At 38.3% G+C, this 23,262-nt stretch overlaps 4 protein-coding genes across 4 annotated transcripts in view; 1 reads left to right on the top strand and 3 right to left on the bottom strand.

Moving 5' to 3' along the window:
• Window positions 1-2,957, bottom strand: part of ago2 (argonaute RISC catalytic component 2) — an 11,583-nt gene extending 8,626 nt beyond the window's left edge. Inside the window, exons 1-2 of the mRNA XM_016456632.1 lie at window positions 2,668-2,957; window positions 969-1,016 (exon numbers count right to left, since the gene is read on the bottom strand). Of these exons, the coding sequence (XP_016312118.1) occupies window positions 969-1,016; window positions 2,668-2,692 (73 nt within the window). The 5' untranslated portion in view covers window positions 2,693-2,957. The remainder of the gene's footprint in view (window positions 1-968; window positions 1,017-2,667) is intronic.
• Window positions 2,958-4,760: 1,803 nt separating this feature from the next.
• Window positions 4,761-6,742, top strand: LOC107665662 (homeobox protein Dlx5a-like). Its single transcript, XM_016456639.1, has 3 exons — window positions 4,761-5,184; window positions 5,683-5,867; window positions 6,164-6,742. Exons 1-3 carry the CDS (start codon window positions 4,830-4,832, stop codon window positions 6,473-6,475), a joined length of 852 nt encoding a protein of 283 aa, XP_016312125.1. The 5' UTR covers window positions 4,761-4,829; the 3' UTR covers window positions 6,476-6,742.
• Window positions 6,743-10,037: 3,295 nt separating this feature from the next.
• LOC107665661 (homeobox protein Dlx6a-like) lies at window positions 10,038-11,743 on the bottom strand. The gene is made up of 3 exons (XM_016456638.1): window positions 11,437-11,743; window positions 10,806-10,999; window positions 10,038-10,571 (listed from the first exon to the last, which is right to left on the bottom strand). The coding sequence occupies exons 1-3, from the start codon at window positions 11,741-11,743 to the stop codon at window positions 10,332-10,334; spliced, it is 741 nt and encodes a 246-aa protein (XP_016312124.1). The 3' UTR covers window positions 10,038-10,331.
• Window positions 11,744-13,211: 1,468 nt separating this feature from the next.
• LOC107665660 (homeobox protein Dlx6a-like) lies at window positions 13,212-14,933 on the bottom strand. The gene is made up of 3 exons (XM_016456637.1): window positions 14,624-14,933; window positions 13,993-14,186; window positions 13,212-13,784 (listed from the first exon to the last, which is right to left on the bottom strand). The coding sequence occupies exons 1-3, from the start codon at window positions 14,931-14,933 to the stop codon at window positions 13,545-13,547; spliced, it is 744 nt and encodes a 247-aa protein (XP_016312123.1). The 3' UTR covers window positions 13,212-13,544.
• Between the last annotated feature and the right edge of the window lie 8,329 nt (window positions 14,934-23,262).

Genomic DNA, 23,262 nt, shown 5'->3' on the forward strand with positions numbered 1-23,262 from the left:
TTTCCCCCTATTTTCACGATGTCATGTGCTGTTAGCGCTTAGTTATTTGTATTTAGAACCGCTAACTTGAATAATAACCCGCGGCAGCAGTATAAAAGTAGCCCGGAGTCAGGCGCACCTCTCGCGGGCGCGATTTGGAATCACAAACTTGGCTGCATTTGAGTCTTCAAGGCATTTTGAGGACACAACATCAAGGAAGTAAATTTTACGAATGTTACAGTATCCACTGTAGTTGTCCGCTAGTAAAAACAGTTTTATCAGTCATTATCTGTGTACGAACCAGCGCAAACAGATAATGTTACCTCACGAAGTTAGCCATCAGTCTCCTTGCTTAACGTTGAGCATACCAGCTTATTTCTGGTTCAAACACATATGGCTTAATTAAACCAATATTTCCACTTGCCATTGCATCGCGTTTACTACAAGTTCAGGAGGCACTGGCTCATGGCTGGCTGGTGTGTGACTGAGTGGAGGTGGGGCTAATTTGCGTATTCATAGATCCGCGTATAGTAAATGAGGCAAGGGTGTAGAGTTACATTCAAGCTATTTTAAGGCATGAGAAAATTATTTTCACAAGAATTTTTTTTTTTTGAATATGTAATTTTTATGATCAAAGATGAGTTTTAAAGGATACAATTTTTGACTACAGGGGGACTTTAAAATAAATATGGTATATTGTGCCCTATTTTTTCGGATTATTTTTTTCACAGTATGTGATACTACTGTAAGTAATAAACCTCATCTACTACTCTACTAACCCAATCAGCAACTGGAAAATGAAAAATACTAAGCAATACTGAAGGTTTTAGAGAAAAAGTGTCAAAACAAAGCTCTTAACAGTAAATTAAGTTTCAAGACAATCATTCATTTGGTGTAAAGCTTTAATTAAACATTTCAAGCAACTTGATAAACAGTACTGAAAATATATGCTAGGCTTTCAACAGGCCAGCTTAGTCTGGGCTGCTTACCAGAAACATCTGACCCTGTAGACTGCTGTCCCTGACACAGCTCAGCAGCTATAAAAGACACAATAACTGGTTTATTTCAAACAAACCTCTACATTAGTGATCATGTGCAGAAACATATGTAAAATCATGAAAATACAGCCATATAACTTGAAAACAGGTTTTCAGTGCAAAGCCAGATTAGCACTGTAAAATTACAATTCAATTATAAGATCAAATGAAAGCAATTGATTTTATATCCGACAGATTTAGTTGATTACAAATGTCTAGCATACAATAAAACTGGGACACACAGGGTTGTTGATTTGGGGGGAAAAACAGGTCAAGTTAATGCAACAGTGTTAAATGTGTGAAAAACATTCAATGTACAAGAAGGCTGTGGGTATCTGAAGTCTTTTACTGACAGATTCCATGAACTGTCTCACCCCATTGTATCAATCAACCCTAAAAACACGGCAGGAAGATACTAGGGACATGAACCCATCCCACTGGGCAACAGGCCTTTTACCTCCTTATCACCAACACCACACAAGCAACTCAACAACCTGCCAAACTCTCCCACACACTCAAGTACCAGGATGTCTTTTCTTTGAACTACAGCAACTGCTTTTCTTTATATCACCATTTCAGATGCCTCACACATATCAACAAGACATAATACAACAAACTCATCACTTTATGAAACCTAAGTGGTAACACTTTACAATAAGGTCCCATTCTTTAAAATTTGCTAACATAAATTAACAACTATAAGTATTTTTTACAGCATTCCTTCATGTTTGTTAATAAAACACAACAGTGCAATAACTAATGTTAAATTCAACTTGATTTTAAAACTATATTAGGAGGACGTTAAAATTAACATCGACTAAGAATAATAAATGCTGTAGAAGCAGTGTTCATTTTAAGTTCATGTTTACTAATGCAGAAAACTAGTGTTAACAAAAGGTACCTTCATGTAAGTTTATGACTTGAACAAGTTCTGTAGTTTTACGGTCTTTCTTAAAATGTGTGAACTGCGTTTTTAAAAGTTTCAATACTTTTTTCTGAAATGTAATGAGGATACATAACACACTAAAATTACCTCTCATAAACTCTAACAACAACAATTTTGCATTCATAATTTGGGTAGACACAGTCAACTTTAGCTGAACATCGCGACTGTGCAAATATATAACAAAGTGTTACAAATCGACCGAAACCATTTGCAAAATTTGGAAGCAGAATAATTAACAATTTATTAACTAGAACTTTAGTTAGTAGCTTTCAGTACCTGGCTAACTGGAGAAAGTCAAACTGGTGCCAAACTACCAACGTTAAAACGTCTAAAACTCACATAAAACAACTAGACCGAAACCTCTAAACTGCGCCAATATCTCCAAACCTAAAATAGTTAGAACGTACGTGCTGTTAACGTTTTTAAGATTGACGCGCATAGGAGTTTAACAAGCGGCTGTAAATTCAAAAGCCAGCAGGTCAATAAGCTTAGCTAGCAAGCTAACAACAACAATGGGCCTACAAAACAAACCATCGACAGGGATGGAAAATAAGACTAAAGTACTATAAGCTAAAAATAAATATTTGAACACTGGTGTCATGTGCAACCGAACAATATTAAACTACATTTTTATCTTTAACAAAAACCCCACACTTATTCAGCTAGCATCTCGTCGCTAGCACGCTCGCTAATCATAATACTCACCACCAGCTGCTCCAACGGGATACATTTTAAACGCTTTCTGCACCACAATTCAATCGCAGATCGATACCGTTAGTTTTTCTGATGCCACGTAACACATGCGGTAACGGGAAAGATGAATTTTATTTTAAAACAGCATCGATATAAAGGAGAAAAGTGAGAATAATGAGCGCGCTGAGTTAGGGGAGCACGAGAGCTCTGTGTGGCCCCATCCCATCCCCCCTCACCACACGAGCGCCTATTTACCCGACACTCACACTCTCTCACTGCTTCAAAGCGAAAGCACATAGACGCATTTATGTGAGGTATCTCCCGCGTCGCCTTATGTTTTATTTAATGTATGTATTCAAATGTACCAAAAGCAGTATCAAAACATTCGTTAAATTTAATTTAACAACGTCTAAATAAGACTGGTGGTCATGGTACGTCATTTCCGGCTTTGTTTAGAGAATATTAAAAAATATATATTTCAGAATCAGAATGAGCTTTATTGCCAGGTATGTTTACACATACGAGGAATTTGTTTCTGTGGCATATATGAATGTGAAAAGTTTTGCAAATTTGCAAAAACAAATTTATTTTGTTATATTTATTTATATTGTATATGTTTTTTTTTTTGTTATTTCTCGCAGTTGTGTTATTCTGTTGTATCACACAATGTAGCCTATTTTGTGGATTTATTAACTTATCATCTTTTATTAATAAGGCTGGGCAGTGTCAGAAACACATTTTAAATAGGGGAAATTTGTTTCACAAAACAATGACACAAAATTTGTCATTTTTTTCTGACCCCGAGGGTTGGTTTTTATCATTTGATTAAGCATTCAAATATTAGGCTTTTATTTTAAATATTCGTATACATAAAATATACTTAATTAACTATGGAGACCAAACTATTGAGTTTGGAAACATTTGCTTTACACCAATTAATTTTTAATGTGTAAATTGGATTTATTTACTTTTTTTTTTTGGTTGTACCAAACTCCTTCAAACTGTTTTTGTTCATACATTTTTTGGTCAAACATAATTCATTAGATTGTACAGAATCATTAGGCCTATTGTTTAATCGTATGATCAGTCAAGGGGATTAAATCTTAAACCACTAACCACTGATTTCTTACTAGACTGTCAGTTTGTCAGGTTAGACATTTTTCCTCATCATTTAGGCCCATGGCTAGTCAACACCTGCATTAATGCACTGTTACAGTGGCCATTGTCTTGTTTGAAGATGGATAACAGATGTAAAGAAACTCGGACTACCATGAGTTTATTGATTTATCTCCACTTGGTGGCACCATTTCACCACTATTGCTGACTACCTCACTGAATGCTTGCTAGACAATGATTTTCATTAACATTTAAGGAACAATAATAGTACAAACTAGCAAAATTTTGAGTCGTTAAATTATATTGCACAGATTTGAGTCATTATCATGAAATCAGGCACACTCATGCTATAAGTAGGCCTTTTCATGTATTGCTGCCATAAATAATTCTCAAGCACCCGCTGCTGACACAGATGGACATATAGATCAAATCATATGATTTGATTTAGTGTTTAATGGTAAATTATTGTAATCTGAAAATAAGAGCATATTCTGGTTGCAAATATGCAAATTAATATGTAGATTAACTGACGAATATCCTATACAAACACACACAAAACTGTTTAATCCGTAGAACGTCTGAGAGGATATAACTAAACAAAACAATATCTGTAGGCTATATGTAATTATATCTGCCTTTAAAGTACCGTGTTCCAAACATATTTAAGGAATCAGACATTTTTGCTACATGGTGAGAGGAAGATTTACATGGAATAGATCAGCAGCCGTCTTCTTCGTCCAGTGAAGGATTTATATCAAATAATAATCCATTTCCCTTTCAATTTGTTTGTAAACATACCATAAATACCTCTATTAAGTTTTTCGTTCTTCTGAAACTGGTTGAACGAGTTGGGGAGTAACTGCCGTCTGCTGCGCTCTTTGGCCAATGGCACTAGATCCTCCCTGCAGTGCGTAACACCGCAATTTAGGATTTAACCAAGTCTTTGCTGCGGGGCTTAAAGCAGTCTTCAAGAGAGACGCTTGCACACACAATGTTAGTGTAGACTCTGTGGACCCCTATAGAGTTAGGCTGCCTTTTTACGTTGTCTTATCCAAACTATGACTGGAGTATTCGACAGAAAGATCCCGAGTATTAAACCTGCAGATTTTCTAAACCCTTTTCAGCTCTCCACGATGCATCATCCATCTCAGGAATCTCCAACCCTACCGGAGTCGACAGCCACGGATTCTGGCTATTACAGCCCTGCTGCAGGAGTTCATCATGGCTATTGTTCACCGAACGCGGGCACGTATGGAAAACCTCTTAATGCCTATCAGTACCAATACCACGGAGTCAATGGATCTTCTGGAAATTACCCTGCAAAATCCTACCCTGATTACGGCTCATACTCTGCAGCATATCACCAATATGCCGGAACATATAATAGGGTGCAGTCACAACCGAGCCCGCAAGGTTAGTTATTGTATCATTTTTTCAATTATTGTTATTTTTATAATAATTATTGTTTATTATTATTATGATTATACATAATAAACATTATCATGGTTGAGCATTATTGCTGAACATATTATATAACCAGGGTATTACAGTTGTTTTTTATTATAAGGTCTGAATTTTGTAACTAATTTGGACGAAATTTTAAACTGCTGTAGCATTGCATCTAATTCGAAATGGGTTCTTTAACGATTTACTATGTTTTATATATATACATTTACAAAACACTACATGCGTAAAAATATAGATTACATAGAAAATAGAAGCATTTCAAATGCGTAAATATTTAAGAAATTATTCTCTGACAATCAAATGTCTCAATGACTTTATGCGAGTAGCAATTTGAAAGCACTATACGACACTTGACATAGGCTAAATCACTGCAAAAAATTACCAACAATCAAGGGAGTGCTTTTCTATCCCCATGTATTCATCTAATATTTGTTCACCCGTTAGAAAAAGAAACAGCCGAGCCCGAAGTGAGGATGGTCAACGGTAAACCCAAGAAAGTCCGGAAGCCCCGCACCATCTACTCCAGTTTTCAGCTCGCTGCTCTACAGAGGAGGTTTCAGAACACGCAATACCTCGCGCTTCCAGAGAGAGCCGAGCTCGCGGCATCGATGGGACTCACACAGACACAGGTTCGACAATATTTTATTGTAATGTCTTTTATGTAATAGGCCTACTCAAATAATAATAGTCCTATATATTTGAAATTAAAATATTGATATGAGCTTGCGGCAACGTTGGGAGTCACAAACGCTTGTTTAACATTTAGGCTTAAGTATTTTTCAAAGGCTGTTAAAATAATAGGCCGACGCGATGTTAACGACATCATAATTTTTTTTTAAGGAGTATAAATCTGGCAGAAACAGCCATTGTGCTTTATTCAGGAATTTGCCCTCAGAATCTCATAAACCCTTTTGTTTCTTCACAGGTGAAAATTTGGTTCCAGAACAAGAGATCAAAACTAAAGAAGATCATGAAAAACGGCGAACTGCCTCCAGAACACAGTCCGAGCTCCAGCGACCCGATGGCGTGTAATTCACCGCAGTCTCCCGCGGTCTGGGACTCACATGGTCCTCAGAGACATCACCATCAGCCGCAAAATATTAACACACCGACATCCACGTTTCTGGAAAGCGCCAGCTCGTCCTGGTATTCCTCCACCGGGGCAATGAATTCTCACCTTCAGGCACCCGGCACGTTACAGCACTCGTTGGCACTCGGATCAGGAACGTTGTACTGAAATTTGTTTATTATTTTGTTGTAGGCCTATATTGGACTGGTGTTAACATTTTTTTTTTTTTGAGGAATATGCAATGTATCGATATGGCAGTCCTAGAAGAACGTGTATAATGTGTAAATTGTGTGCATGTAATTTATTGCATTTTGAAGAATTATTAAATGTTTTAAATGGACAACGAACCCAAACATTCTGAATGGTGCCTTGAATTTTGACCTCAAGGCGTACATCCGACGATGTGCCAAAACATTAAGGACAACCCCAAATAAATGTGTTTTTCTTTAATTATCAAACATTTTGTCTTCTTTAAGTTAATTTATAACTTAAAACAGATCAATGCACCGAGCACTTTGTTTGGCATTAGAATCTTTGTGATATGCTGTTTGCTCGACTTTTCTGTGATTGGTAAAGGGACTTCAACTTTGCGGGCCTATAAAAAAAGAAATGTTAAATGGAATTTGAGGAAATGATATTGTATTAACATTTTGGGATCGTGTGTTGTGGGCTGAGTCACTATTTTATGGCAAAGAAAAAGATAACATTTCTACAGTCTAATTAAAAAAAAACAATAGGATTTCCCTCGGATTTGGTCTTCAGTTAATAATTAAATGTAATATTTTAAAGGAGTGTATTTGGTGGTTAGGCCTACTATTATTATTAGCTAATTCCAAATAAATAAATCGTTTTTATATTGTTTTTTTACGTTAGTAGGACTGAATGTTTGATCTTCGTCTTGATTAAAACAACCCCTGACGAACGAAAAATTTAGTCTGGCAAACAGTGTGCTCTGCCTTGCTGTCTTTGTGTTCCTTACAATTAGTGGGCTTTGAATTGTAGCGAGGTGGCGAAGGGACGGCACGGAGATCTGAGGCAGTCCGCATGCCTGTGGGGGCAACCCGGCTCCAGCGACCACAACCCAGCCCTGGCAGATCCTCCTCCTGGAAAAATGCTGAACATCTCATTAAAACCGGTGCTAACATTTCTACAGCTGACTGCCACGATCAATCGTGAAAAAAGGCCACCGGGGCATGGCTTAATTTGAGATTTTCTTTGTTGACTATGCAGATAATATTGTAAAACCAAATTAATAATAATACATTTTAAAAAATCGGCCCAGCGAAATACTTCGTGGCTATTTAGGCCTATTATAGGCTATTTCCTCAAGTCATCGGCAATCGTTTCAGTATTCAAAATACACATCCGTAAAAAAATATGACTGAAGTCCGATTTTTCTCCATAACACCAGAATAGAATTGCTAGGCCTCCTTGCCATGTTTTGAACACTAAAATGATGCTTAACATATGCTACCTAAAACAAAAAGTAAATCTATTAAATAGGCTACGCTATAGGCATATTTTTTATGGTTTTATTTGAAAGCCTATATAAACACCAAGTCATCGTGACGAATATACCCAATAGAAAGCCATGACATAATTATGAGAATATAGTAGTATGTACTAATAGGCTTATGCATTGTTTATATCCCTCACCCCCCTCCCAAGCAGACGTTGCGTTCACGCTCAAAACACACGCGCCATCAACTCTAACACTTTGCCTCTCTTCCTATTTCACGTACACAAACACACTATATCCCATGCCATTATATCGAGAGCCTTGTTAAATTCCAACTGAACATTTTCCACTCTACGAATTCACTGCAAACCGTGTATAAATAAGCTTTACTGGACACCCTCAACTGTAACACTCAACAATAATTATACTTCCACCAGGATTAGCTCCATTATCATAATCTGGACATTTACAATTATCTATAATTTGCAAAGATGCGCCTGGATCTTGATTGCAGAAGGTTTTTTTTTCGCTAGCTCACCATCACTAAACAGTGACAGTAATAACGGCTAATTTTTGCAGGCAATATATAAGAGGTGTCGGGGTGTGCAAACACTTTCACACCTGGATTTGCTTACTCAACACAAGCGGTACACAGGAGCGTCCGCTTTCACAACGGTATCTTTATTGAAACATTGAAACCAGAGATTTTGATATATGCCAAACAATAAATGTATCGAAGGTAAGTGTTGCTCTATTACCATGTTGTTTTGTTGTTGGCTGATCTGAGTGTCGCTGATGGGTGGGCATTGTTATAATCTGCAGTTTGACTTGTTGGGAAAGCCATGCTATTTTACATGAAAACGTGTGACCCACGAACGCTGGGATGTAGTAAACCGGTCATGATTTATATTGGTAATGATTTATATATCTCTTTCTTTCACTTGCGCACACATATTCTTGTATAATAGTGCTTTCTCACAATTCTTAGATTAATTCTAAGTATTGTTAGCCTCGTGCATTTCGGTATCCACGGCTGTCTGTCTGTCCGTGTCTGTCAGGGGCCCTCTATATGTAGGGGCCCTTAACTCTCACGAACATATTTTGTTTTTATTATTATGCGTAATCAGTTGCGATTCAACCAAATAAAATTCAGGTGTAGTATTTTAGGTTGCAAAAAATCTCAGTGTAGGCTATATTTTGAAGACATTACTGTGTGCATCTGAAACCAGTGACAAACGTGTTTTTGACAGTTCCTATTTCAACATATATGTTATGTTCCTATAGGCAGAGCAAACATTTAAATGAACCATCCCAATCCGTTGATGAGGGAACCTTTTTAGAAAATCAAGCCCCATTTTCTGCGGCTGGGGCATCCACGATTTGACAGCTGCAGGGGCTTCTCGTCTCCCTATTCAACATTGTAATTTTAGATAATATCCCAATCGTTCACTCTCCTCGGCAATTTGTACATGAATAACCGAATAATTTAATCTTTTGTTTCGTCTTCGCCACTTCAAATCCAAATAAAGCTGCCTTTTAGTATTAAAAGTGGTAGAAAATTACAGGTAATTATCTTTGACGGTAAAAACGCTGTAATCAGCGGGCTATATCAAAAATTACCCTAATTATGTCTGCATTTATGAGAATGGAAAAAAAAAACCTCTCTTGGATAAAACCCATAAATTGTCCCAAATATCTCCTTCATATTGAACGAGACTGCAGCTGGATGCTTTGTTCAGGATCGATCCTGTGGCGAAAGGCATTCAGCGTCTCGCAGATCAGGGCAGGGAGAAAGGGGAAAAACATTTTGTCAATACCTTAATAATTGAGCTAGAGAATGACAAGATGGACAAGATGCAGCTCTATTCTGTAGGAAAAACACTTTCCACCAACCATCAACTCGGGTAAGCTATTTTGTTATTGCTTCAGATAGCTTTCCAGCATGAGAAAAAATTCATAATGTGGTGGTAATTATTTACATTTTACTGTGCACGTTGTTTATAGGTCCTACTTTTATATGTTTTATAAAGAAATTATTTATTCAATGCAGATTATTCCAATAATCAAATTCATAACTGATTCTAAAAAGTCTGTTTCATAATGTCTCCAAAATAAAAAAAGGCACGACACGATACTTGAAGTCATGTTTACTCCATTTATGACAAAACATAAAAAGTTAACAACTAAAATCGGACAATATATTTACAATCAAATTGTTTGCTTTTGCATGATCAGAACCATCTACGCAAGAGGTTTGAGTTCGTTTTCAAATGCGACTCAAGCGCGTGATATGACGTTTCGCTTCCTGTTCCAATTTCATGTTGGCGATGAGTGTGTTTGATTACAGTCAAACGTAAGAACAGATTTTTTGAATCAATCCGTTTATGATGCTACTAACAGTTAGTTCCATTGTCGACCTTCACCACATCAAATGTCTTCATCCTTCAAAATAATTCGTCGCCTTAATAGGCGTTAAACCGATGACAACGTGCGTACTAGCGCACGTGAACTGGGCGAAGACAGGATGTCAACATCAAGGCCTCTGGCCTAAAAAGGGTTAGTTGCCTATCTCTGCATGGCGTCCTGATGAGGCGACGAGTACCAGTGTGAGTAACCGGGCATGTAGCTGTTAGCAGACATGTTTACTCCTTTAGAGGAGGCTGAGACGTCCCAGATAGGAGGAATGGCTGGAGAGCGCGGGGACAGGGCGATGGAGCCGGGCAAAGGGTCACTCTCGTGAGGGTTACCGCCTTGTTTCAACAACTTCTTGAACTTGGACCTTTTGTTTTGAAACCATATCTTTACCTGAAAGACAAATAAAAAAAATTTAGGTTGCTAAATTGTTAAGTTAAGGTGATGTCTAATTTAGTGTAACATGATATTTTATTTTTGTCAGGGTAAAAAATAAACAAACGTATTATACAGCCTGCTTCCAAAACACCATTATTCCACCATTATCAATAACAACAATCAAGATATAATACTCAACCTAAATGAGCAACACAATAAACTAATAATGTAAATGAGTCCACATCTCACCTGCGTCTGTGTGAGCCCGAGAGAGGCAGCCAGTTCCGCGCGCTCTGGTAGCGCCAGGTATTGAGTCTGCTGGAAACGGTGATTTAGTGCCTGGAGCTGCAAACTGGAATAAATCGTCCTCGGTTTTCTGATCTTTTTGCCTTTTCCGTTGAAACGTATTTCCCCATTTTCAATCACTGTTGTTTTCTGCTGTTCTGAAAAGGGTAAATATTGTGGAATGATTCCCGCACATAAATATAAGTCTGTATTGAATTTTAAAGGCGATTTTTTTGATCAACACAAATAGTCTGTAATGTCCTTTCAAGCACTCTATAGCATAATTACATTGTCTGTCATATTTAGGAAATTGCATGTAGTGACATGTCGAGACGGAGACAATTAGATGCTAATTATAATTTGCAATGGTGGGTAGAATCACTGGCGGAACGCAATAAATCATTTTGAGGAGAACACCGTTATCGCTGACATAGGACGGGCAAAACTAGGCGACAACAAAAGAAAACGGGTAAGGACCTTTAAAAAAATAACTTACAATGCTTGTCCCATGTTACATTTTATCGAAGTACAGCTTTCCTTGGTTAGGTTAGCAATGAAAACGGAGCTGTATGTTTACGCATGTAAATACGCTTACCTGTGGCGTCTAACCTGGTCTGTGCTCCGCTGGCGTTACTGTGGTAGGACGGCAGGTATGGACTGTGGTGGGGATGGCTTACATAGGAGTAAGGTAGCGACCTGTTATAGGAGTTCGAGCCGGAGTACGGAGAGCTGTCGTGCTGCTGCTGCTGATGAGACGCGGAATGGAGACAGTGGAGCGGATAATGGCTGGCGGCCATCGACGGGGAGCTCTGTTGTGAGTGCGATTGCTGTCCAAACTCCATGAAAGCAGATTTTGACGAGTCTTGAGCCTCCAGACCGTCAGCCATCGTAGTCATGGTCATAATCAAATGTTCTGCTTTGAGAGCACTTACCCCCTATCTCTGAAGTCCAAATGAGTCCTTTCGTTGTGTTCGTTTCTTTCTCTCCTTGGTTAGGAGATATTGCGTTATTACCTCCACACTTTATCCTTTTTTGTCCTGTAATTCTCACGCGGTATGGTGGAAGGTGGGCTTGAGTAAAGGCAGAGATTTTAAGGTGGATTCTGTTAAATTTGAGTCCTTGCTTCCAGACTTGATGCAGCTACTACAAGTAAAATGGTTTGTCTCCAAAGGGCAGCGCCTTCCGATTGGTCATTCAACCTAACGTCATCAGTTCTCTGCTTTAGCTGAGACTTCACAGCGAGTTAACCTACCTTAACAGCTCCCACCGTAGCCATAACCATGTGGAGAATAATAATGCTGGGATATCCCTCTGAAATTCACAACATTCCCACTCAGATACGCGACTCCTGAGACAATGTCGCGCGCTGCCATCGAAGTAATTAATCGCGTGGTTCGTAACCGCGGCAGAGGTGCCAAATAACGCTTAGCCTACAAACTGAACCATCCCAATCCGTTGATGAGGGAACCTTTTTAGAAAATCAAGCCCCATTTTCTGCGGCTGGGGCATCCACGATTTGACAGCTGCAGGGGCTTCTCGTCTCCCTATTCAACATTGTAATTTTAGATAATATCCCAATCGTTCACTCTCCTCGGCAATTTGTACATGAATAACCGAATAATTTAATCTTTTGTTTCGTCTTCGCCACTTCAAATCCAAATAAAGCTGCCTTTTAGTATTAAAAGTGGTAGAAAATTACAGGTAATTATCTTTGACGGTAAAAACGCTGTAATCAGCGGGCTATATCAAAAATTACCCTAATTATGTCTGCATTTATGAGAATGGAAAAAAAAAACCTCTCTTGGATAAAACCCATAAATTGTCCCAAATATCTCCTTCATATTGAACGAGACTGCAGCTGGATGCTTTGTTCAGGATCGATCCTGTGGCGAAAGGCATTCAGCGTCTCGCAGATCAGGGCAGGGAGAAAGGGGAAAAACATTTTGTCAATACCTTAATAATTGAGCTAGAGAATGACAAGATGGACAAGATGCAGCTCTATTCTGTAGGAAAAACACTTTCCACCAACCATCAACTCGGGTAAGCTATTTTGTTATTGCTTCAGATAGCTTTCCAGCATGAGAAAAAATTCATAATGTGGTGGTAATTATTTACATTTTACTGTGCACGTTGTTTATAGGTCCTACTTTTATATGTTTTATAAAGAAATTATTTATTCAATGCAGATTATTCCAATAATCAAATTCATAGCTGATTCTAAAAAGCCTGTTTCATATGGTTTTTAAGAGAAAAAAGGCACAACACGTTACTTGAAGTCATGTTTACTCCATTTATGACAAAACATAAAAAGTTTTTAACAACTAAAATCGGACAATATATTTACAATCAAATTGTTTGCTTTTGCATGATCAGAACCATCTACGCAAGAGGTTTGAGTTCGTTTTCAAATGCGACTCAAGCGCGTGATATGACGTTTCGCTTCCTGTTCCAATTTCATGTTGGCGATGAGTGTGTTTGATTACAGTCAAACGTAAGAACAGATTTTTTGAATCAATCCGTTTATGATGCTACTAACAGTTAGTTCCATTGTCGACCTTCACCACATCAAATGTCTTCATCCTTCAAAATAATTCGTCGCCTTAATAGGCGTTAAACCGATGACAACGTGCGTACTAGCGCACGTGAACTGGGCGAAGACAGGATGTCAACATCAAGGCCTCTGGCCTAAAAAGGGTTAGTTGCCTATCTCTGCATGGCGTCCTGATGAGGCGACGAGTACCAGTGTGAGTAACCGGGCATGTAGCTGTTAGCAGACATGTTTACTCCTTTAGAGGAGGCTGAGACGTCCCAGATAGGAGGAATGGCTGGAGAGCGCGGGGACAGGGCGATGGAGCCGGGCAAAGGGTCACTCTCATGAGGGTTACCGCCTTGTTTCAACAACTTCTTGAACTTGGACCTTTTGTTTTGAAACCATATCTTTACCTGAAAACAAATAAAAAACTTAGGTTGCTAAATTGTTAAGTGAAGGTGATGTCTAATTTAGTGTAACGTGAGAAAAAAAAGTAGGCTTATTATCTACTTCCAAAACACCATCATTCCAACATTATTAATAACAACAACAATCTAATATAACACATAACCTAAATGAAAAGCACAGTTCACTGATAATGTAAATGAGTCCACATCTCACCTGTGTCTGTGTGACCCCGAGAGAGGCAGCCAGTTCCGCGCGCTCTGGTAACGCCAGGTATTGAGTCTGCTGGAAACGGTAATTTAGTGCCTGGAGCTGCAAACTGGAATAAATCGTCCTCGGTTTTCTGATCTTTTTGCCTTTTCCGTTGAAACGTATTTCCCCATTTTCAATCACTGTTGTTTTCTGCTGTTCTGAAAAGGGTAAATATTGTGGAATGATTCCCGCACATAAATATAAGTCTGTATTGAATTTTAAAGGCGATTTTTTTGATCAACACAAATAGTCTGTAATGTCCTTTCAAGCACTCTATAGCATAATTACATTGTCTGTCATATTTAGGAAATTGCATGTAGTGACATGTCGAGACGGAGACAATTAGATGCTAATTATAATTTGCAATGGTGGGTAGAATCACTGGCGGAACGCAATAAATCATTTTGAGGAGAACACCGTTATCGCTGACATAGGACGGGCAAAACTAGGCGACAACAAAAGAAAACGGGTAAGGACCTTTAAAAAAATAACTTACAATGCTTGTCCCATGTTACATTTTATCGAAGTACAGCTTTCCTTGGTTAGGTTAGCAATGAAAACGGAGCTGTATGTTTACGCATGTAAATACGCTTACCTGTGGCGTCTAACCTGGTCTGTGTTCCGCTGGCGTTACTGTGGTAGGACGTCAGGTATGAACTGTGGTGGGGATGGCTTACATAGGAGTAAGGTAGCGACCTGTTATAGGAGTTCGAGCCAGAGTACGGAGAGCTGTCGTGCTGCTGCTGATGATGATGAGACCCGGAATGGAGACAGTGGAGCGGATAATGGCTGGCGGCCATCGAAGGGGAGCTCTGTTGTGAGTGCGATTGCTGTCCAAACTCCATGAAAGCAGATTTTGACGAGTCTTGAGCCTCCAGACCGTCAGCCATCGTAGTCATGGTCATAATCAAATGTTCTGCTTTGAGAGCACTTACCCCCTATCTCTGAAGTCCAAATGAGTCCTTTCGTTGTGTTCGTTTCTTTCTCTCCTTGGTTAGGAGATATTGCGTTATTACCTCCACACTTTATCCTTTTTTGTCCTGTAATTCTCACGCGGTATGGTGGAAGGTGGGCTTGAGTAAAGGCAGAGATTTTAAGGTGGATTCTGTTAAATTTGAGTCCTTGCTTCCAGACTTGATGCAGCCACTACAAGTAAAATGGTTTGTCTCCAAAGGGCAGCGCCTTCCGATTGGTCATTCAACCTAACGTCATCAGTTCTCTGCTTTAGCTGAGACTTCACAGTGAGTTAACCTACCTTAACAGCTCCCACCGTAGCCATAACGATGTGGAGAATAATAATGCTGGGATATCCCTCTGATATTCACAAAATTCCCACTCAGATGTCGCGCGCTACCATCGAAGTAATTAATCGCGCGGTTCGCAACCGCGGCAGAGGTGCCAAATAACGCTTAGCCTACAAACCGCGCCAACACTGCATGAATCGAACCCATTCAGTTAGAACAGGATATAGGACAGCGACTTTATTGCCTTGTGTCCAACTACAAAGTTACTTTTATATGAACGTTAATCTCTAAATGCATTTACAAAACAGCAGAATCCACAATAGTAAAATAATAACACAACACAAATAAAACCACACGGTGATTTACAGTATAGAAAAAATATATATTAGGTGAAAATGTGCGATGTCAAAATAGAAAAAGCATAGTTTTAAGCGTCTTCAGAGAGGATTCACGTGAACTACTAAACACGCCAGATATGGTCTAGTTTAATCAAGCCCCAGTCACTGAAAGGCCCGGGTTAGTGACAGCCTTTCCTTGTAGTAATCACGAGCCAGTCACAGTTGAAAGTATATGCAAATTACGAGTGCAGTTTGTGGTTTGGCAAATGGCGATCACATTATAAACCACGATGTAAATATACCCTACAACTGCAAGGCTTTATTTAATCTCATCTCACTCAATTTTTATTTTAAAGACAACGAGTTTCCTCATGATATGGTATAAAGTTACTTTAAATGGTAATGAAAAAGCAATTATGGTCGCAATCAGTTATATCCAAATCCTCTTTGATTATCCGCTACACTGTATTCAGACTGGGGCTATAAAATTAAGAACAATTCGTCTGTAATGATTATGGACCTTGTTTATTTTGGGAGGTGGATTAAAAGTGGATATAGCATAAATTATCCGCTAATTATACACCAGTGTCGCCTCAATTACCCTCTTATCAAAAATTGTAGCCCTAAATGCAGCATTTAGTTTCAATTTTCTCCCTTTCTGTAACAAGAACTGCGTACCTTGCTATTATTACCAGGGATGTTATTTACGTTGCCGGATTTAAGACTGCACAAGCGGCGTAGATAACCATTTTCCATGGTGGACTGAATTTGGGAGAGACAGAAAGGCAGCTGGTCGCTCTGAAAGCTTCTGGATTTCTTCTTGTAGTCAAAATATCAAATATTTAGAGTTCAAAGGAATTGTGCCAGGTAAGAGGAAACGTGGAACATTAGATCATTCGTTTGAACAATTTAATATTTACTCAGTGTGTGAATGTTTTTGTTTCTTCTGAATATTCTAAATATCTGACATAATTTGCTTAAATGCAATTGTCAAATGAGTTAACAGTTGTGATCAGGTATTTGATTGATTATTGCTGCTGCATGACCAGTGTGAAAATGTTTGTCAAGCAAGTGAGAGCGAAACCAGAGACATATAGCCTTGGCATGGTACAAACAAATCTTCCAATTATGCTTTCTTGCTGGCATTTTAAGTGCTTAATTGATCGAGACTTCATGGTTTGGTTCCTTTAAAATGGCTTCCTTCACCTGCGTTGACAGTTACCTTTGACAATTGAGGACACAAATCGTACAGCCCAGTGAATGTTTCAACGTATATTGTACAAAGGCTGCGTATGTCAATTAAAACTCTTAAACTCTTAAAAATGTATTTACATGCTGCCGAATTATCGTAAAGGGTGTTGTGTAGAGAATTGTATTCCAATAGCCTAAGGAGGAAAAAATAAAAACGCGCAGAAATAGAAAAATTAAAATGTGAGTGAAAATAGGCGTGCCTTTGAGTTTGAGAACACCTTAAGCATTTTGTTACAAGTTAAAATTTAAGTAAAAGATAAACTACAAATATTTTGCTGGACACAAAAACGGCACAATCAATTTGAATTATAATTAAAAACCAAACTCTTTAGTATAGCCAAAAAAAATAAATAAATACATTTAGTTGTTTTATTTAAATGTTTTTAAATAAATGTGACTTTTTAAAGTGATTGTTAACTGCGTTGCATTATTATTATTATTATTATGAGAATATAATAATAGCAAAGCATGCATGTAAACCCATAAGCATCATATTACAAATCTGTTAAAAAGAAAGAGAAAGAGAGGGGATCTGTGTGGACACGCCGGCGCTCGAATGCATCCATGCAGCCTTATCTGAGCCTTAACACATAGTTTGAAATGGAATCGTCTTCATTCCAAAAGCGCACAGGATCTTGTTGTTATTCGTCCGAAAACAGACATATTGACCGGCTCGGATGGAAAGACACCGTCGTCTTGATTGCAGACTTGCCAGTCCAGCAGAGGCGGCTGAACGTGTCTGCTCTCTCCCGAACTCAAGCCCACCGGCTGTACACAGACTCGCAGGCGTCGACGGATTTCCATGGCTGCTGAGCAGAGGAAGTGGCGAGGCATAAGGCAGATGGATAGCACGCGCAGCTACACTCTTAAAAATAAAGGTGCTTTAACAGGTTCTTCAAGCGATGCCACAGAAGAACCATTTTTGGTTCCACAAAGAACCATTCAATCAAAGGTTCTTTAAAGAACCATCTCTTTCTTACCTTTTTATAGTCTGAAGAACCTTCTTTCGCCCCAAATAACACTTTGTGAAACAGAAAGGTTCTTCAGATGTTAAAAGTTCTTTATGGAACCATTTAGACAAAAAGGTTCTTCTATGGCATCGTGAAGCACCTTTATTTTTAAGAGTGTAGCTGTCGGTATTCTGCGGGAGATCACTACAATAGAAATCAAGAGAGTAGAACAAATACCACCAGACCCCTCCCTACCATTAGGGCTCATATTAAATCATTAATTTTATTGCAGGACTGTTTCTCTAAATATTTAACTGAGTCGGTAAACTAACGGTGTTAGAAAAATAAAAACAAACAAGACAGAGACATAGAAATATGAAATATGTAATCGGTTACCTGTTAAATATAGGCATAAATTCGATTAAACATTTAGATTGATAAAGGGCAAACATTTAAATTATTTTAAAATTAAAAGAAGATTATTAATGTCGAAACTGTATATCAATTAGCCTAAAGCAAGACTAGCCTATATATTTAAATATAGGAAAGGCTTATTGTGTTTTTGAGCTGTTAATTCTCGCGTCATATCCTCATTCTTGCTAAAAGCTCCTCCTGATTGACTGCTGGGTTGATTCACGTAACTTTACACTAACAGTGGTCACAGTTTGGTAACCATGGCCTAAAGATCATAGCATAACGGTCCATTTTTGATGGCCATATATTAACAAGAGCGAGGCCTAATGTCACATATAGCATTAGCTTTGAGCCTCTGCATCGGATATTTCATCCCAATGTACAACAAAGAAGTTTGTTTCTCTCTAGATAGAAGATAAGAAAATAGGACTGTGTAGTACACAGACCTGAGAGGATACTTCAATGTTCATTGCAAAATTACAGCCAACACAGAAAGCGCACGTTGCCTCTTATGAGCATTAATTTTCAGTTCATCTAAATGAAGGAGGCTCTGCTGAAATATCTTTTATCTTTTGAGAATGTTGCACAATTGAGAACAGTGGGATTTTTCGGGGTTCTTTTTCGACTTAATAGAAGACATTATTAGCTCTGACAGCACACGGCTCAGGTCTGGGGGAGAGGATTTTCTAGAGAGATGACAGACAGGAAGGCCAGCAATCACAGGCTTTTTATCCGAATGTACTGTTCGATGCCGTTTATCCCTGATGATAGAAAATTGCTCTGTTGCCAGGACGCGGCTGCTGAAATAGAGGGCAAGAGCAACATTTCCATTTTCCAGTTTGAAAGCCATTGAAATGAATTAGTAAAATGAAAAAAAAATCCCGCGGTAAACAAAGAGGGGCAAACAAAGATACACTTTTTTTCCTTGCGCCGAGCCCCCTTTCATTTTGTAAATTTTGGTTAGCTGCTTTTCTGAGGCTTTGAATTCAACACTTGCAAATGTAATGGGCTCCTGATGTGCACGGGAGATAATTACGCATTTTCAATACATTCTTAATGTAAAGCAAAGTGTAATTTGTTCCCGTTTGCTTATCAGTGCAATATTTGTTCACATATTACTGTTTACAATAGCACTATTTTAAGTGTAAAGAAATATTTAAGGTCAAATTAAATATTTGCACATTCATTATACTCGCACAATAATAAAATAAATTCATACGAAATTAGTTGTTTTTATCATTTTGACAAGTGGCTTGTCATTCACCTCGCATTGATAATATCTCTTAACTTGTAATCCATAAAGTCTCTGGGAGGAGTTTGTCAGAATATTACTTATGACAGTTTGAAAACACACTCAACGAATAGTGGGTTTACGTGTCATGACAGACACATGCTTTATTGTTAGCTATTTGGGCGCGCAGTGGCCGACCACAACTCGCGCATTTGGTAAACAAGCGCGAGGAAAACGGACCTTGTTCAAGATGCACGAATAACACTCCTTGTCCACACATTTCACAGGTGAAAAAAACCCAAGTTTACAAGACCATATAATCAGTTGTCATTGCTCGCCAAAACGGGACAACTCGTAAATATTAACAGCAGGAGATCAGCATGACAGTTATCATTTTCAGTTTTCATGTGTGGCAGTAGTAACCTGTAAAAACGGTTAAACGGAAAAAAATGTACGATAAACGAAATATTACGTGTGTGTGTGTAATTATATATATGAAAGAATAACACTAAATCCTTATAAATTCTTATTTGGTATTTTTCTGATTATGATTATCATGATACTGATACTCTTGTTGCTGATATCGAAATGCAGTTTAACTCTCGTTAACAACTGATGCTATTGCTTTACAAAATAATCCTGAAATATACGCGTCACAACCATAACTGGAAACATTTTAAACAGCGCTAAGTACAGTTAGAATTAAAATGAAGTGCGTAAGAAAATTTATCAGAACATCATGCATTCATTTCTTTATTCACATTCACAGCACCTTTTAATCCACCGATTTCTCTTTGATCTGTAAAAGCGGATGAAAATCAATGGCTATATTAATATTTACGTGATACAGAGATCATGTGGCCTTTGGAAGGATAGTATTTTGCATATGAATCTTTGCATGGGCAGGTGGTTTGCCTCGACGGTGTCTGCTCAATGTCGTGTATAATGTACGTAAAACATTTTCTCCAGTTATGCAGTATGTATATATTTGCCTTGAATTCGCGCCGCATTGTCTGAACACAGCTTTTGGAGCGCCTATACCCTGCAGTGCATTTGCCGGAGCTATTTATCCACCCATAGTCATTATTTATAATCATTGCTATTAGCTGGCTCTGATAGATTTTGATCTTTGATTGAAGCTGGTCCAGCTAATCTAATTCGAGGGACCATGGTTACGATTTCTTTGTGTTAATCATGTATCCATACAACAAAACATAGCAATTGTATTTGCTTGTTTGAATTGACAATTGAATTTTACTGATATTTAGATTTTTTTGGATACAGCTGAGAATTACAGTGTCAAACAACAACATAAAGAATATTACTTTAAATTTAATATTAAGTATTTACTCAAATAATGCTGTAGCTTATACTATTTTGTGCTGGCATTAGGTGGGCTGATGTTGCGTGTGATTTAAGAAGTTTCCATGATCTGAATTTCCTGAGGTCAGGTGAGGAAGTGGCACAAACAATGAAGCACGGACAATAATTGTTTGCCTGAAACTCAAGAACAGTGAGTTTGATGAGGCGTAAAAACAGAAGAGAAAAAAAGTCACACCTGGAGAACCGCCTTGTACCACATTCATTCTCCTGCCATGAAAACCAGTCTGCAGGAGCTGTGTGCGTTTCTCAAGCTCCTGATCATGGCTTAATAATCACAAATACAAAGACTAGCTGAAACTACAAACTTCCACCTTCTAGCTGATGAAGAACATTTCAAATTCACTCACAAAAGGTTCTGCGGGAGCTATAAAGACTGCACAGTTACACTAATGAAGCTGTGAAGTCAAAGAATGGCTTGCCGCCAAAAAATAATGCTTAAAAACACAAGCTGGTTAATTTAGTTATTAGTATTTAAAGGTGGTAGATTACTGAAAAATTTGCAGAGAATTAAATTCCAAGAATGAAATAGCAAGCAAGTCCATTATACATTGAGTCAAAAGGGAGGACTAATGTATATTTTATCAGACACTCTAGGCGTGTGCAAGTAAAAATGTGTGTATGGTACAAAAACATTAGTCTCAGGATTTTTGACTATGTTTTTGCATAGTAATGATGGATTAATGGCTATAAGGTTAATGGAAGACAACATCTTTCCCATTTATTTCAGGTTAAATGCTGCAAATATTATCATAGGCTAAATTAAATAAAGAAATCTTATCTAATAACTGAAAATATTTTTTTCTAAGCATTAACCAAACTGTTAATCTATAGGCCTTTTGTGCAGTAACATTAAATACACAAGTGTAAAAGGATACAGGAAAATAAAGAAAAAAGCAAACAAAACATAATAGTGTGTACATTTAATCTGTGAATTTATTCATAAGATCATCTGAGCAAATTTTGTTAAAGCTCATATAAGCACATTAATGCTGTGCAAAAAAAAAATCCCCTTAGCATTTATTTTCATAAACTTTAACAGCTATTTCAATTTGAAGCGTTTTAGGCTTTTCTCAATCTACCAAAACACACGCCAGCAATCACAGTGATAACTGCTCTTGGAAATGCATTAAACCAAGGAGCTCATTCAATCAATGTAAGGAGAGGGTGTTCAAAAGAATGCTGAATATACAGTCAAATAATTCTACAGGATGATCATACAAAACATCCGAGAGGCAACAGTGAAGAAGCTTTCCACACATTCCACGGGAGCTGGCATAGAAATAATAGAGATGCAGGTATGTTTTTATGAGGGGTAGATTTGTGTGTGACTGAGAGGGGAACTGGGGGTGGGCTGAGCGAGGAAAATCATCTCCATATAGAGCAGCAAAGATGAAAGACAGTGGGAACGTTGTTCGAGTTTGGATGTGGATCAAAATGGATCTGATCACACCAGACTCGGGACATGTGGCGGTTTAAATGGCATGGCAGGGGTGGTGAGCCGTCAATCATAAGCTCTCATGCTTGCCTCAACAGCTTTCCTTCTTTTCCGAAAGCCAGCAGACCAACGCAGGGAGAAGGCGAGTGTTTGTGGAGTCTCTTGAATATTCAAGCAAAACCTGCATCGTTTGATGTTTCACAGCTGTGGCCTTCAATAAACATTTCTTTCAGAGTAAAAATGTAGCTTTAAACTATGATATATTTAAAATATCTGTGAGGATTTGATTGTACACAAGCCATTGTTTTGTTTCAGCAGCACAAAAAAATGCATCTTTTCAGGTGGGTGTACAAATGCTCTTCCTAAATAACAATGGAAACATGGATGAAAATGTTATTGTTTTGTTTGACACCGTGTGCTTTAGACTGAATATGAAGGACCTCATCCACACATCCTGTCGTCTCTCTCTGTCCAGTGCCTCCTCTCGTCTCTCTCAGTCACACATGTTCGGTTTCTACAGCTGCAGTGAGTGAGATATGACCAGAGAATTGGCCTCTAGGAGAGCAGCAAGCCATCCTGGTGCTATTAGGCTCGTGGCTAATAATAGGTGTTTCAGTCCAGGGGAAGATCAATCAGGGGGAATCATGGGGAATGTTCTGAGGAGCACTTTTACACATTTGTCCAGATGGATGAAATTACACTTGTCTGTTTTTAGTTGCATTACTCCCAAATTGGCTGTCTACCTTTTTCTCTCTTTCTCTCACTCTCCCCTCATTCATGTGTCAGTGGTCTACTAAAAGGATTCGGCACTAAACTCCCTGTCATTTTGGTCTTTCCTCGCTCGCTCTGCCCTCTCTCCTCAGTCACCTTATTTATGTTCTTGCATTCAATAAGTTGTATGTAAAATGATGTAGAATCTAAACACACACACACACACACACACACACACACACACACACACACACACACACACACACACACACACACA

Source organism: Sinocyclocheilus anshuiensis, unplaced genomic scaffold, assembly GCF_001515605.1.
Source record: "Sinocyclocheilus anshuiensis isolate Anshui unplaced genomic scaffold, SAMN03320099.WGS_v1.1 scaffold932, whole genome shotgun sequence".
NCBI lineage: Eukaryota > Metazoa > Chordata > Actinopteri > Cypriniformes > Cyprinidae > Sinocyclocheilus > Sinocyclocheilus anshuiensis.

Excerpts from the sequence above, each read along its gene's own strand:
- LOC107665662 (XM_016456639.1), top strand. The coding sequence starts at position 4,830 with ATGACTGGAGTATTCGACAGAAAGATCCCGAGTATTAAACCTGCAGAT. Across the intron at positions 5,185-5,682 it reads GTCACAACCGAGCCCGCAAG|AAAAAGAAACAGCCGAGCCC; the intron begins GTTAGTTATTGT and ends TTCACCCGTTAG. Across the intron at positions 5,868-6,163 it reads TGGGACTCACACAGACACAG|GTGAAAATTTGGTTCCAGAA; the intron begins GTTCGACAATAT and ends GTTTCTTCACAG.
- LOC107665661 (XM_016456638.1), bottom strand. The coding sequence starts at position 11,743 with ATGACCATGACTACGATGGCTGACGGTCTGGAGGCTCAAGACTCGTCA. Across the intron at positions 11,000-11,436 it reads GACCAGGTTAGACGCCACAG|AACAGCAGAAAACAACAGTG; the intron begins GTAAGCGTATTT and ends TACCCTTTTCAG. Across the intron at positions 10,572-10,805 it reads TCGGGCTCACACAGACGCAG|GTAAAGATATGGTTTCAAAA; the intron begins GTGAGATGTGGA and ends TTTGTCTTTCAG.
- LOC107665660 (XM_016456637.1), bottom strand. The coding sequence starts at position 14,933 with ATGACCATGACTACGATGGCTGACGGTCTGGAGGCTCAAGACTCGTCA. Across the intron at positions 14,187-14,623 it reads GACCAGGTTAGACGCCACAG|AACAGCAGAAAACAACAGTG; the intron begins GTAAGCGTATTT and ends TACCCTTTTCAG. Across the intron at positions 13,785-13,992 it reads TCGGGGTCACACAGACACAG|GTAAAGATATGGTTTCAAAA; the intron begins GTGAGATGTGGA and ends ATTTGTTTTCAG.